This window comes from Quercus suber, unplaced genomic scaffold (assembly GCF_002906115.3).
Source record: "Quercus suber isolate HL8 unplaced genomic scaffold, Cork oak 2.0 scaffold_264, whole genome shotgun sequence".
NCBI classification, from domain to species: domain Eukaryota; kingdom Viridiplantae; phylum Streptophyta; class Magnoliopsida; order Fagales; family Fagaceae; genus Quercus; species Quercus suber.
The window spans coordinates 233,053-249,434 of NW_027069720.1; the positions used below are offsets into that span (position 1 = coordinate 233,053).

The 16,382-nt window shown below is 39.2% G+C and overlaps 1 protein-coding gene across 1 annotated transcript; it reads right to left on the bottom strand.

Moving 5' to 3' along the window:
- Positions 1–7,662: 7,662 nt before the first annotated feature.
- LOC112039170 (uncharacterized) lies at positions 7,663–14,465 on the bottom strand. Its single transcript, XM_065781331.1, has 9 exons — positions 14,213–14,465; positions 12,909–13,045; positions 12,665–12,799; positions 11,653–11,763; positions 10,670–10,954; positions 10,223–10,422; positions 9,217–9,514; positions 8,607–8,717; positions 7,663–8,005 (listed from the first exon to the last, which is right to left on the bottom strand). The coding sequence occupies exons 1-9, from the start codon at positions 14,397–14,399 to the stop codon at positions 7,727–7,729; spliced, it is 1,743 nt and encodes a 580-aa protein (XP_065637403.1). The 5' UTR covers positions 14,400–14,465; the 3' UTR covers positions 7,663–7,726.
- Positions 14,466–16,382: the final 1,917 nt, after the last annotated feature.

Genomic DNA, 16,382 nt, shown 5'->3' on the forward strand with positions numbered 1-16,382 from the left:
TCGATTTGAAGAATGCCGGAGCAACCTATCAAAAGCTAGTAAATAGAATGTTCGTTAAACAAATAGGCAGGAATGTGGAAGTGTACGTCGACGACATGCTCGTCAAGAGCAAGGAAGAACTTGAGCATCTGGACGACCTTAAGGAGACATTCGACACCCTTAAGCAATACCAAATGAAGTTGAACCCTGGTAAGTGTGTCTTCGGTGTCGCCTCCCGAAAATTCCTCGGGTTCATGGTGTCCCAGAGAGGAATAGAAGCAAACCCTGAGAAGGTACAGGCCATACTCAATATGGCATCGCCTAAGTCTGTCAAGGAAGTCCAGAAGCTGACGGGCCGGATTGCAGCGCTTAACAGGTTCGTGTCCAGAGCAACGGACAAATGCTTGCCATTCTTTAAGACCCTGAAGCAGGCCTTTGAATGGACTGACGAATGTGAAGCGGCCTTCTAAGAGCTGAAGCGTTACCTCAGCAACCCACCACTCCTGAGCCCGTCCAAAGAAGGCGAAAACCTTTATTTATACCTAGCCGTTTCCTCTACGGCCGTCAGTGCAGCCTTGATTCGAGAAGAAAACAGGAAACAGCTCCCAGTCTACTATATTAGTCAAGCCTTCCAAGGAGCTGAATTCAAGTACCCAAAGATCGAGAAAATCACGTTTGCATTGATAGTAGCTTCGTGCAAGCTCAGGCAATACTTCCAGGCAAATCCAATAGTGGTAATGACGAACCAACCCATCAAGAAGTCTATGAACAGACCCGAAGCAGTCGGGAGGATGGTCCAATGGGCAATCGAACTCAGCCAATTCGACGTGGAATACCATCCCAGGACGGCCATCAAAGCACAAGCTCTGGCTGACTTCATCGTCGAGTTCACCTGTCCAGACGAGCCGAGTCCTGCCACTGGGGATGAAACATGGATGGTGCAGACTGACGATTCGTCAGCACAGAAAAGGGGAGGAGTAGGGGTCGTCATAACCACTCCCGAGGGTGAGATACTGAAGTACGGGGTACGGCTAAGATTCCCGGCGACCAACAACGAAGCTGAATACAAAGGGATTCTAACAGGTCTAAGGCTTGGAAGAGAGCTCGGGGCTAAGAACCTATTAGTCCAGAACGATTCAAAGGTAATAATTGGGCAGGTCAGAGGAGAATACGAAGCAAAAGAGGAAAGAATGCAGAAGTACCTCAGGTTGACGAAATACTTGATTCAAGAGTTCGAAAAAGTGGAGTTCGTCCGAATTCCGAGAAGTCAGAATATGGCTGCAGACGAAGTCTCGAAGATAGCTTCGTCAGAAGAGATAGAACCAAGGGCAGACTTGATGATGGAGATACAGAGAAACCCCAGCATAGAAGAAGTTTCAACACTCACAGTCGAAGGCACAAATAACTGGATGACGCCCATCATATCCTTCCTCCAGGATGGCCACCTACCCCAAAACGCAGACAAAGCAAGGAAGATAAAGAAGAGATCCGCCAGATTCACAATCCTCAATGATGCCTTGTACAAAAAAGGCTTCTCAATGCCTTACTTGAGGTATGTGGACGAAGAAGAGGCCGAGTACGTCCTGAGAGAGGTTCATGAAGGGATCTGCGGAGATCATACAGGCCCAAAATCCCTGGTAAGAAAAATTACACGAGCAGGTTTCTTCTGGCCAACCATGCAAGAGGACGCAGCAAGGTTCGTCAAAAGATGTGACAAATGTCAGAGGTTCGGGAACATTCAGAGGCTACCATCAGAAAAGCTGACGACGATAACATCTCCATGGCCATTCGCGCAATGGGGAATCGACATCGTCGGCCCACTGCCTCAGGGCAAAGGTCAAGTAAAATTCTTGCTAGTTGCTATTGACTATTTCACTAAGTGGGTTGAAGCAGAAGCATTGGCAACCATCACCGAGGCCAGAATCCAGGGGTTTGTATGGAAGAATATAGTTTGCAGGTTCGGGATCCCACAGACGATCATATCGGACAACGAACGACAATTCGATAGCCAGAGTTTCAGGGGCTTCTGCTCGGGCTTGGGCATCAAGAACAAGTTCTCGTCACCAGGCCACCCACAGGCGAATGGACAAACGGAAGTGACGAACCGCACGTTACTCAAGATCATAAAGACCAAGCTGGACGATGCAAAAGGAGCCTGGCCAGAAGAACTCCCCAACGTCTTGTGGGCCTACAGAACCACGGTTAGAACCCCAACAGGAGAAACCCCCTTCAGACTCACCTACGGAACCGAAGCAGTGATTCCCGTCGAAGTGGGAATAACTAGCACCAGGAGAGAAGCATTTAACGAAGAAGAAACGAGTTGACCTAGACTGCCTTGACGAAGTTAGAGACAAAGCATTCAGCAAGATGAAGGAGTACCAAAAAAAGATGACAGACTACTACAACAGGAGGGTGAAGCTCAGAAGACTCAACATAGGGGACCTCGTCCTACGCAAAGTGACCCAAGCAACCAAAGATCCAGCCCAAGGAAAGCTTGGCCCCACATGGGAGGGGCCATACAAAGTCATTCACTATTCTAGACAAGGCAGCTACCACCTGGAGACCTTAGACGGACAAAGGCTCTCGAGACCATGGAACATCGAACACTTGAAGAAATACCATCAATAGATGTAATGGAAAGACATGTCCATCATTTATAATCAATAAACAAATTATTCAGCCAATATTTGTGTGTGAACACGCCCGGGGAAACTAACGAAAGCCAAAAATGTGGCCAAGTAACAAGATTCTGCCTAGACGGATGTAAGTTACTGACGAGGATGACTCGGTGATTAAAGCCAAAAATACGGCCAAGTAACAAGATTCCGCCTAGACGGATGTAAGTTACCGACGAATATCACTTAGTGATTAAAAAGCCGAAGAAGGCTAATTGACAAGATTCCGCCTAGACGGATGTAAGTCAATGACGAAGATCACTTAGTGATTAAAAAGCCGAAGAAGGCTAATTGACAAGATTCCGCCTAAACGGATGTAAGTCAATGACGAAGATCACTTAGTGATTAAAAAGCCGAAGAAGGCTAATTGACAAAATTCCGCCTAGACGGATGAAAGTCAATGACGAAGATAACTTGGCGATTAAAAAGCCGAAGAAGGCTAATTGACAAGATTCCGCCTAGACGGATGTAAGTCAATGACGAAGATAACTTAGTGATTAAAAAGCTAAAAGAAGGCTAAGCAACGAAATTATGCCTAGACAGATGTAAGTCACCCACGAAGATCACTAAAAAGCCAGAAACGGCTAAGTGATAAAAAACCTACCTAGGCGGAGACAAATTACAAACATGCATCAAACAAAAAGAGGAACGGGCAATCACAAATATAGGTAAGAAATAAGATTAAAGGCCAGAGGCTAAAAAGGCCCATTGTTTCTACAACTAAAAGCCCATAAATGCTGGGCTAAAGATACTGTTCCCAAAATAAAAAGATTGTTTGACAAATAGATTTACAAAAATAAAAAAGCCCAAAACATAACGGGCACCACAAAAGAAAGAAATTTTTTAAAGGGAATTTTTCTGCTAAGTCTCAAACTCGTCCAGTCGCATCGTCAGCAGGGGCATCCTCAGTACGGGCAGCATCGTCAGGAGCGTCAGCTGGAGCTTCAGTCTCAGTGGCAGATGATTGAACCACCTCGTCAGCAGCCATCTCTTGATCCACCTCCTCCAGATCAAGTGCCTCCATGTTTACTCCCGAAGGGTGTTTAACGAGATATCTCCTTAGAAGCTCAAAACCCTTGAAATACCAACTGAAGAGCACAGTGTTGTACTCGTCAGTGGTTTGGAAGGCTGCTACTGATCTTTCAGCAATTGTCTTGAGGCTCTCTTTGGCAGCCACGATCTGCTCATCCTTCTCGACGTTCAGCTGACGCTCTACCCTAAGGTCGTCCGTAAGTTTCTTTGTCTGCTCCCTCAGGGTATTCGCCGTGCCCATCGACTCAATAAGATCCTTCTTTAGGCCCGAGTTTTCTGCCTCCAATGCCTCCACCCTAGAAGTCAGGGATGCCACCTTAGCCTCCTGGACGAGGTATTCAGAGGAAAGATGAAGACTTTCCCCCAGCACCGGCGAAAGAGTTAGAGTTTTTTCAAAAAAAAAAAAAAAAATGACAATGAAGAAGCACCTAGATAATTTTATGGACGTGGCCAGCAGCTACCCCACCGAGGGGGACACCAGATAAGGCCTTTAAATCGGCAGTAGTCACCAACTCATGGGCTCGATCCACCGCCATTTTCTCGTCATTCCATATGGTTGACTGACGAGAATCAGCCTTCTCTTTCTCTTTCCCTTTGTCAGAGAGACGTGGCCTCTTCGAAACGGGGGTGCCACCTATCTCTTCCAGCGACACAGTTGGAGAAGCTGTCCTCGTCGTCTCCCCCACAGAGACGATCGGGTGGACGAAAGCAGTTGGAGCAACAGGGACGCCCCTCCCGGTGACACGCACCGTTTTCTTGCCGATATTGGACAGCGGCTCGCCCTTCTTCGACCTCATCTTGGCATAGAGGTCCTTGTTAAACTTCATCGTCATCTCTGCTAGGGAAGAGAGCAACACATTAAAAAAAAAAAAAAAAAAAGAGCACTGACAAACTCAACACTTACTCTTTTTTCCCTCGATGTCTATATTGTGCAGAACAAAAGGGGAAGGATCTGGACCGAGGTTGTAAAGAGCCAACGTCCTCGGGTCTACCAGGTCGTCCCAGTTTTCAATCGTCTGAGCGTATTCAATTGCCTGTTCAACACGCTCCTTGTACCTGTTCTTGAGCTTAGGCTGTCTCTTCACTGCAAAAAAGAGGATAACAAAAAAAGTTGTGACGACCACAAACAAATGAATACCACAAAGCTAAAAACGACGAGGAGGGAAACTGACGCACCTAAGGTCGGGGTTGCCCACCGACGAAGCAATCTTGGAATGTCACCCCATTCCGGACTGGAGGGAGTCTCAAAGTCGTCCCCGGACACAAAGAAAAATCTCGACTTCCAATACCTGAAGGACGAAGGCAGCCCTCTAATAATCTTGGCCCTTCTTTCCCAAGGAACCAGCTCATAATACCCATACTCCTTTGACTGTTTCAGACGATAAAGGTGGACGAGTTCACCCACCTTAATCATGTCCCCATTCGCAGCCAACCATATCTCTATACAGTTGACCACTATTCTCCATGAATTAGGCATCAGCTGCCCAGGAGCGATCCCAAAATAGCCCAGGAGCTCCATGAAGAAAGGGTGGACGGGGAATCTAAGTCCACAGGTAAAGGCAGCCTCATAAAAGCACACCTCACCCGGGAAGAAGTGACAGGCCCTGTCCTCGTCATTAGGACGACGAACGCGAACTCTCTTCGAGAACTGAAACCTATCCCTAAACCTACCCACCGTCTCTGCATCTAGACCACAAACCTCATCCAGGGCATAGAAAGCCCTAACGACCCGAGGAGAAGAAACGGCTGTATCTCCCTCCACTGGATTGCCACTGGATGACAACCCAGTCTCGAGATCGCTGGATCTAACCTCGAACATAACGTTCTTCCCACTCACCAGACCTTCGAACCAATCAACTGATTGCCTAATTAAAGGCAACAATTCAATCAACACCACCCTAAGGCCACTACCCTCAAAAACAAAATCCCCAAAATCAGAGAAAGTGCCTAAAGCCCCTCCTAAACGCGCAAAGAAAAAAGAAACTGAGGGACAAACAATTCTAACCTCAGAACTACCAACCATGAAAACCCAACCAAAACACAAGAAAGAAAAAGACAGAAAAACCAACTGAGTTGCAGAAAAACCAAAAACGAAAAGAAATAGAAACAATAGAAAAATCAGGAACAGTACTGCAAACATAAAAAGAAACGAGAAAAAGAGAAATAGGAGGGAAAGAGAAGCATACCTTAATCAATGGCGGAGTGAGAAAGCTTTACTTGGCCAATGTATCAACTCAGAGAGAAACAACAGGAGAAAGCTAGAAGAAAAGTAATGGCAGAAAAGTAAAGAAGAAGAATGAAAAGAGAAGGAAGTTAAAAAGAAAAGCTCGAAAAACGAAAAGGTCGGCGGGAAACCCAATAGTTTCATTACCTCAAGCATTAATTGCCCCAATCAGCACGCGCCACGTAGGCCACGATCTGTGAAGCGCCGCCGCTTCGCACTTAATACGGAGCGGAACCCCAAGAGTCACTTTACATCCTGTAACCCTTCGTATTCCATGATCGTCATTAAATCGACGAACACAGAACCGGGGGGCAGATGACGAGGTAAATAAGCACTGATGAAGCCATCAAGCTTTTCCTATGAGAACGATCGTCCTCATACGGACGAGAACGTCCCCAGGATGAGCAACGCAGAAGGCCACAGTACTGACGAGGATATTCAGTCCCTTTAATGCAGTCAACTGAACGGTTACACTTCCAACTGTACGAACCGTTTGGAGACATTGATGCCTCATTACACAGTCCCGAAGTGTTATCCAATGGAGCATTAAGACCTCCATAACTCCTCCAACGGCTAGGGACGATGAGAACAGATATAAAACCCATACACTCCCACGAAGGAAAAGGGGAGACAAGTAAGAAAGAATATTGTTTATTTGCTCTTTTTGGGTCCGTTTGGATAGCACTTATTGTTGTTGAAAGTTGATAAAAACTGATTGTTGCTGAAAATACTGTAGCAAAATAATTTTTAAATGTGTGAATAGTGTTGTGGGACCCACTTTTAATATTAAATATTGCGTGAACAGTGAATGAACAGTACGTGAACAGTGCACGCACAGTAAATTTTGTCCCCTGTGCGGCAAAAAAAAAAAAAAATACACAAAACGCAACTTTACTTTGAGTAAGAAAAATTGCTATCCAAACGCAGGCTTTGTTCATTTTGTTGCTTTTCTTAAAAAGAGAGTCCTATATTCTAACTTTGGCATCGGAGGCATTATGGCAGGCACCACACCGGTGTCCATCTCGGAAGGCAGAAGGATTAGCTCCGTTCGACGAACATCACTGACAGGTTTACACTTATCAATTTCCTTCTTCCAATACATCATAAAATAATCTTTTTTTTCTTTTTTTTTTGAGAAGAGCATCATAAAATAATCTAAATAACATTTTTATATAATTTTTTACATCCAACAAAGTAACAACTTAGCCAAGATAAAAACACTCAATTACGAACCACCCAACCACTGCAACGCTACCACCCCAGCCAAAAAAAAAACTACCCAAGCATTGATGGCTTCCTGCTGAGTCGTTGCATGACCCAAGCCAAGCCACCATCAACCTTCCTCTGCCTTGTGACGCCGCTGTTGCACGCCCCACAAAATCCTACAGGCTGCAACCCATGCCACCCAACGGCGATGATCCACAACCCATACAAATTCAATGAGAGTGCAGGAGAGGAGAGGGAGAGCAAAGAGAGAGGGTTTTTCTGTTTCTTTATTCAGAGAAGAGAGGAAGGGGTTAATAAAAAATGGAGGAAATGTTTTACAAGTGCTATAGTTCTCTTGTATATTTAAAAGAGACTGTAGCTTTGCAAAATTTTGAACAGTGATGAATGATCTGGTGTAAGGGGTCTTTTTTTTTTTTTTTTTTTTTTTTTTTTTAAAAAAAAAAAAAAAAAAAAAAAAAAAAAAAAAAAAAAAAAAAAAAAAAAAAGCAGCAAATTCTAGAAATTATATCCCATTTTATATCTGACTTGGGAAAAGTTATGGATCCCAATATGACTATGTGCTACACTACAGGGGTAGCGTTCCCCCTGCCTAATGAAGCAGTCTTAGAGAACCTAACAACAGGCTAGGGTAGCATAGTCGCAACACACAATCTAAACAATGCAATGAATGTCTAACCTCAACATACTCCACACCAATTTCGCTAAGATTATCAGGAATGTTGTGTGATGAAAGCAAGCTGATAACTCCACCAGAACCAACAGGTGATTGGAGTATTTCCCATGGAGATTTCATCAAAATTTTATGCTTGTTCTGCTCTTCCAGTGAACTGCTAACAACCGGGAGCATCTCTTCTGCCAGAAACCAGACCTACGAGAGAAATAGAACATATAAAGGACAAGTAAGCAGCATATTGAAAATAGATCATTAATATTAGAAGAAATGTGATTTATTGCTGTCAATATGGACATCTTAGACAACAAAGATACATTCTATATACAAGTAGGACAGCTATCTCTCTCTCTTTTTCCCCCTCCATAAATATCAAACATTCATAATATTTAAGGAGGTCACAAGATCCTCGACTCTGGCACAACATTAGATTGAACCACACACACACCATGGTGGTTCAAGGCCAAGCCACAAAAGGTTGTCAAAAGCTGTCAAGAGTATTATTGAAATACTGTAGTTTTGAGAATCTAAAATATTAAAATGCCTTATAATGTCATAATCTTGGATATTTATCAAACTTAAGCTGCTTAACATTGGCTCTCCATGTTAACATATAACCATATCCTCTCATTAACTTAAGTAACAATAGAAACAACTGACATAGTTCCATGATTTTAAAACATTCAAATTTCCTAAACCAAAATGAAAATGATACTCTCAATATACAATTTAGTTCATTTCTAGAGCAGCAAATCTCAAAAAAAAAAGAGGTACTCTTCATGTGGCTGTAAATGCTGACCTTTTGTGAGTCAAATGCAAAGTAATCATTCTCTAAGAACAGCTTTCTTAGAGTTTGGATGCCATGAGCTGAGCAAACCAAAATCAAGGGCACAGATGCACGGTCTTCTATCTGTAAAGGACACAGTTCATTAGATTATGTTGAATAAAATTCTTTAAACAATACCACAATTTTTATTTTATTCTTTAAAATTTAAACCAAAATAGTTACATTAGTAGAGAACTAAGAATTACATTAGTGGGACCTCAAATTGATCAAATTTTAATTTTAGTGCTAAAAATTGGTTTTATCACATTAACCCATTTAAAGATAGCATTGGTTTGAGAGCTCTGTCAGTTGGGTGTCCAACAATTGCTCTCCAGATTTTTCGTATTAAGTACTAATAGCCTTCCTATTATATAATATAAGTCCCCCTTCACATACAGTAAATAACTCAACAGACAGGACCTGAAGTGATCATAAATTGGTAACAAACACCACTATAAGAAAGAACTTATGATTAAAAGATTCTTTTTGTGATAAGTAAAGTCTGATTAGAAAAGAACTTTTCAAATTTTAAATAAATAATTAATTAATTAATTTAAAAAAAAAACTAAAAATGAGTAAAAACCTTTACAAATCTCTGATCATCACTAAGCAATGTCTGAATGAGGGAAGATGGTGAAGTCTCAAAGCTTTCAAAGTCAACCAGATCAGGGTCATAGCCCCATCCTTGCCTTTCACTTTCATTCACAACTAAAACAATGGCTGATTTTCCTTTAGACAGGAGATGGAGTCCCTTTTCTCGAAAAGATGAATTCGTACCCAGCTTTTCTTTACTTACACAAGAAGTGAGGCATTCCTCTGATATTTTCAGAGTACTTGTTAGCTTGGCTTCTGTGGCTCTGAACAACTCAGTTACATTCCATCTGATTCAAGATGTAAGATGAAAGTAATAGGTTCAACACTTATGAAAGATGGGAAAGCAACTATTGTAATGAACTAGCAACTATATCAATTATTTCCAACTATTGAAGCAATTCAGAGAGGATGGGGAAGATTCTCACAATGTGTAAAATATGGGGTGGGTAATCACGGTCAAGTATGATTTTGGCTTGATTCTTAATGTGGGGATACTATTTTGAAGGATTCTTCCTGGTGTTGTTCAGTATAGCTCAAAATATAGAGGCCATGGTGGTGGATAACATGAATTGGCAAAATGAGGTTCATAATTGAAATGTACCATTTTAGAGATATGTACTTTTGATTGATTTTTGTTTTGCCCTTAGTATACTGCCTGTGTACTAAGGGGTTTTTGTATTTTTCATATTTATCTGATTGAAGCATTATTACTTATCAAAGAAAAAAAGACTGAATTAACCAATCAACCAGGCATGCAAACAAAGAAGAGTTTAAATAACTCTACTCAATCAAAGGCGTCACACAGGTAATAGATTATTTCAACCATGCGGATCACAGGATTGTCGTGTTAGAAATGACTAATATGATAATATAATTATAGAACAGCTTAGTTCCCACGATTTCCAAATCAAATATGAAAGATCAACATTAACATCAACTCCTACATAAATCTAATGATCTACTAACAAAATGTAGTTAGTTCATATCAACTTCACCTCTTAGAGGGTATCTCAATATTTTGTAATGCCAGTTGCAGCAAATTGGAATTGACACCAACAATCTGATCAGCAAGCAAGCTCCTTTGGGCTTTCTCCCCAAATCTAAATCCATGAAATACATGTTGTTGCTCCATTTCACATAATTTCTTTTTCGCTGTTATGAGGCGCCTTTGGAACTTTTTCCTTTCCTTCCATTCCTGAAATATATCAAAAGATGAATGACCTTAACTGTGCACACATTGGATCAAGCACCATAGCGCCATTTAATGAAAAATAATATGATTGTTGATTTGTAGGTTATTGATAGTGATAACCACAAAAGAAGCCTAGTAAATATCATGTAACATGGACATAATGATTGCATGTATCTAATCTTCAGATGAAGTTGATATCAACCAATAACTTTAATGAATCAATAGTAGAATACAAAAGAGTATGCCTCACAAGCTGCCGCCTTTCTTTCTTGGACCTCTCATCCAAACGTAAATTTAACTCGAGAAGTCCCTTGGGAGGTGTAATCTGCATTTCTCTTCTATTCATGTCAACATATGGAACTATTGCTTCAACAAATGGTACCCAGATTAGGTGATCAGAAACGCGTGCTTCTGTTGTCTTTAGCTCTCCAGTTTTAGGCAGCAAATTGACAGATGAATCAAGCTTAACATGTAAAAGATCACTTGCTCCACTGTTGTAAACATTAACAACAGTTCCCACAGATTCACCAGTTTCCTGAAAGGAGAAGTACAATTGATGACTTGAAAAAACCATGGCTTTCCAAAGGTAACAGATTAAAAAAAAAGAAGGTGGCAGGGGGGGTGGAGGGAGAGATTAGCCAAAAAAATATAGAAGAGAATGTTTTTTTTTAAATGAAAGGATACACAGTAGTATCAGACTAAACATCATAATGAATATGTGCACGCACACACACATATATAACATGTAAAAAATCATCTTTTAAACACTATAGAAGATCACACCTTGTTGATTGTACCACAAACCAAAAACAATCCCAAATTCCAAGTTATATGTGGAAGAAACCTTTATCCTACTACTTATCAAAATAGACATTTTGGACTAATAACGGATAAGTGATAAAATCACCATTTCCTAACAGTTTAATCTTTTGGGACCTCAGTAATTTATTATTGAATTAGAACAAGTGATCTTCAGTTCAAGCCTTGTCTCCACTCTACTCCCCATTTAAAAAGTTAAAAATCTCACATGTTGGGCCCAATTTTTTAAGAGGGAGTTTGGATCCACATGTGAGGGGAAACATTAGAATAATGATTAAGTGATTAAATTCATCATTTCCTAATAGATTAAGCTTTTGACACAATCGGTAATTTATCACCACACACACACACAAACCCACCTTGTTAAAAGCACACATGAAAATGTATCTTCCAAACATCATGATAAGCACAAACCTTAAGAACAACTCTCATGCCAACAAGATCAGGTGTATAAAATTCGCCTTCATCCAATTCTGGCCTGTCTTCTTCTCTCACAAGTAAAGTAGAACCAACAAGCTGCTTAGCCTGAACATATTTCAAAAATCATAAGAACAGGCATGCATGTTAATATTAACAATAAAGAAAAGGCATGCATGTTAATATGATAAAACAAGTCACCACTACATGAATACTGTGAGCGTCTCAATAAAAGTACCATTTTTTTAAATAAAAATTACCAAAACTTTCTTTAAATAAAAAAGTACCAAAATTTTAAGTATTCATAACCAAAAGAGCAAGAATCTTGGAAAGAATATCATGGCTGACCCGAAGCACTTGGGATAGGCTTTATTGAGTCCATTTGAGTTTGATTAGAATGAAGCTTATTAGAATGAAGCCAGGTAAGTTCAGAATCTTAAAGGAACTTCCTCCTTCTATAGAAGCTTGAATAACACAATGCATACTTACACCATCCAAGTTGAAAGTTGCTCTAAGCTCCTACAAAACCTTTCCATGAAACTGAACACAACATATAGGTTCTTGATTTGGAAAAGATTCAGTCTTTCTGTAAATACACTAATAATCAAGTTTCCACTTGAAGCAGTTGTTTCTTTTTTCATTTTTTCTTTCATAACTTAGAAGTTCAATGGTTATTAAGTTATTAACCCATAATTTTTCTTTAATCAAAGCAAATAACTTCCAACAGTTTTGAATAAATGTACCGAGGGAAGACTAAGAGTAAAATTCAACAATCTAACAGATCCAAATTGGTTTTTTCTAATTTATCTCAGACGAAGGCTCAAAATTGTATCTATTCCTCATTTCAAACAGATTGCAAAATTTCATCAAGAGTCCTCTAAACAAGGTCATCCAAATACCCTGCTATACATATTCAATACAATAGAAGCACACAAACTAAGAGAAGTGAATGCGAGTATAAATTAGCACACAAGCAACGCAAGAAAAAAATTGCTAGAGAAAAGCTCACCTGGTCCACTGTGTCAATTCCTCTTAATTTAAGTATCCAACTCTTCTGACCAGCGTGTCCTCTTCCCTCTACCAGCTCAACTTCCCGAACTGTTTCTCCACTTGAAACTCGTTGCTTCAACCATCTTATCCCAGGCTAAGATAATAGTAATTATTATTTATAATATGTTTATACAGAATATTCAATGACAAGTGACCATATCAAAAGGTTCCAGAAGTATTCTGAAGAATAATATTTGTTTTACCTTAGAGAATCGCAATTCAGGAAAACCAGTGCTGGTTTTGACACGAATCTCTCCTTCAAGTCCATGAACATTAGATATGTATCCAATTTCAACAAATCCAGATTCAGTCTTGGAGGTTTCCAATGTCTCTTGAGTAGCTGAAGTGAGAAACAAACAATAAAATAAACCCGTTATATCATTGAATATTTCAAACTCATCATGGGATTTGAATTTTGATCTGAACAAACTTTTAGTAGCTGAAGCGGAATTGTAGACAATAACAAAATAGCACCAAAATTGAATTAGGAAACCAAAAAAACAAAAACAAAAAAAGGTACTCGAAAACCATCAATGGCAATAATATTTCTATAAGCATTGCATACATATCTAAAATGGATAAGTTCTATATTAGATTTACTAATTTAAACAATGTCTCAAAGAGTTGAGATGCTCAAGTGAAATAAATCAGAATCCACAAACTCAAGACACAAAAAAAAACTACATGGGTCATAATACATGTTCTTTGTAGTCTACAATGCACGCAGTGGAAAAAGCCACAAATAAATGAAATAATAGACAAAAGCTAAAATAATCAATCCCCTCAAAAGAACAGTTTCATGAACAATAAATGTGTTACAAGAAAGACCTTTAAGTCTAAACAAACAATGCCACAAAACCAGCACAAAATAGACCAAAGAATCCAAATCAATCAGGAAGATTCATTTAAGTACGTGTCCAAATACAAAGAGTTCTGAACAATCTTGCGGATTTGAATTTATTTGTGTTTTTTGGGTAGTTAAAGCTGAATATAAACAAACTATAATTCAAGCCCATCATACCAATTTGTACCAATAAGAGGATTTTCCCATCTCAAACATTTTTTTTAGAGATAGTTTCAACCTATGGCATATGCTCTGACAATTACTCTTTATCATCGGACTAAGATATCAAATTTTTTTTTTTTATAGGCGGAATATTAAACCCAAATCTCTTGTCGTCAGACGAGATTTTACTCAACTGGAACCGACTTTCTCATTCCAAACTTGAAAGACTTTGACACAATCATTCAAGAAGCTTCCACCACGTAGATAGCAGACCAAACAAGATTCTTAATTTATGTTACATTTTGAAGTATTCTACATAGTACTTATCAAAAAAAGAGTATTCTAAATACAGCAGTGAATGTTCAACAAAACTTTAAAACACAGCCAATTCACAAACACACAACAGACTATTGTTCCAACTTAAACACACAAATAAATAGAACAACAAAACAAACCCACTATGCAAAAGACCATAATAACCCAAAGAGAAGAGGAAATTACCAGTGGTGTGTGGAGCAGGGATGGCAAGTCGGAAATTTTGCTGGTGTTTGAAGGGCAATTGAACATGGTAGGGACGGGTTGCTCGGTTATGGAACGGAGCTCCGATGAGATGACGAGTCGGAATAGTGGTTGGTAAAGAGGGAAGTGGGTTTGAAGAACAGAGAGCTGAAGAAGCTCTCTGCATCATTTTTTTTTTTTTTTTTTGGGCTTGGTCTGAGATTGGCAGTGTGAGTGTCACTTGCTATTTTGATTTACCACTACCACTAGTTAACTTTTTGTACCTTTTTTCTGTTTAGAATTTTGAATTTTCTGAGTGGACAGATTTTTCTTTTTTTCTTTTTATTTTTTGGGTGATAAGAGAATTTTTTTAAAGGATTTTTTTTTTTTTGGTATTTTTTCAGTTTTAGAATAATCTATTTTCTTTAATTACGTCCACTTGTCTACCCCTATGTGATAATTACTTGGAAGCTTATTTTAAAAAGATGCCGTGTGCATTTTAATTGAAATGAAAAATTAAAATTATTTCACTATAGGAAGGTGACTGATGGTACTTTAGGTAAACGGAAGTATTTGTTTATTTTTAAGGAATTATGCAGATGGATGGTTGAGAATGGGAAGCCAATGGAGCTTTTTGCTATCCTGGTATGGAGTATATGGCATCAAAGAAACAAAACTAGGATGAACCAAGCTTGTTGCCTTACCAAGGACCAACAACAGAGTGTAAAAGAACGCTAGAATGAGATCAAAAGATGCAATCTCACACAGGAACAAGTTAGATCAAAGCCTCAAGCAAGATGGAAAGTACCGCCACCCAACAAATACAAGATTAACTATGATGGAGCAATCTCAAATGCAGATGACACAGTTGGAATTAGTGTGGTTGTTTGGGACTGCCATGGGGAGGTAATTGCATCTCTAGTTCAGTAGCTGGATCAGGCATACCAACCCGTGGAAGTGGAGGCAATGGCAACGTGTAGAGCAATGGAGCTGGGCAATGAGTTAGGAATTGACTGCGTTATCGTAGAGTGTGATTCAGAATTGGTTGTGAAGGCCTTGAGGTGTAAGGACAATGGGTTAACTCCTTTTGCCCATTTGATAAATGATGTTTCCTTATTCCCCGGTTTGTTTTCAGAATTGTCATACTCTCATACAGGGAGAAATGGTAATAAAGTTGTTCATAACTTAGCTAGGCTAGCTTTGACATCATCGAGTTATACTGTGTGGATGGAGGATGTCTCATTTTGCACTTCACCTTTTGTTCAGGCTGATTTGGCCACTCTTTAATTTCATTCAATATAAGTTTTCTTTCTAAAAAAAAAAAAAAAACTTATTTTTGCTACTATTTATGAGTCTCATTGCACTTTTTGACACTATTCATGGGCTCATTGTACTATTTCAACTAACTTTTACCTTTATCTACAGTACTTTCAGCAATAATTTTTCAGTTTCAGCAAAATAAGTGGTATCCAAACACACTCATGGTTAATAAAATATTTGATTCGAGTTCGGAATTCCTTCATTGTCAAGCGCTCTGAGAAATACTATTATTTTATTCCCTAATGAAAATAGGATTTCTATTTAGTAAATGTAAGGAAAATAATTTAAAATAATTATATTAAAATGTTGGATAGATTTAAAAGATTGAGATGGTTGAAATAATATATACCCTACAAGAGACGACTTGTGCGGTAGTGTCTGAATCCCAATGTGTCCAGTGCACTGATGCATCGAACACAAAAAAAATGGTATTTTGTAAGAATCGACAAAAAGGGGTGTTTAAAAGTATTAGCTTAGGTGTATTTTGGTGCTAATGATAATACTTAATAATGCATTATATGCAATGACAAGCTTTGGAGTAGGATACCTAGCAACTTGTGGTAAGTTGTTAAGTTACAGCCTTTAATCATTTAGCTAAAACATCATTTAGGGCTTGTTTGAATAGAGAAAGGAGGAGTAGAGTGTTGCAAAAAAAAAAAAAAAAAAATTCAATAGTAATCTTGTCTGCTCCACAACAACTCAATTGGTCCAAATGTAGAGTATTACTCATTTAGTTGTTTTCTTTGAGTTTATCAATAATTTTAGGTGAAAATAGTCAAATGCCACGTTTTGGCAAAATTTGTGGCAAACTAGCATTGTTTCAAAAATATTTAGCAATTTACCACTTTTTCAA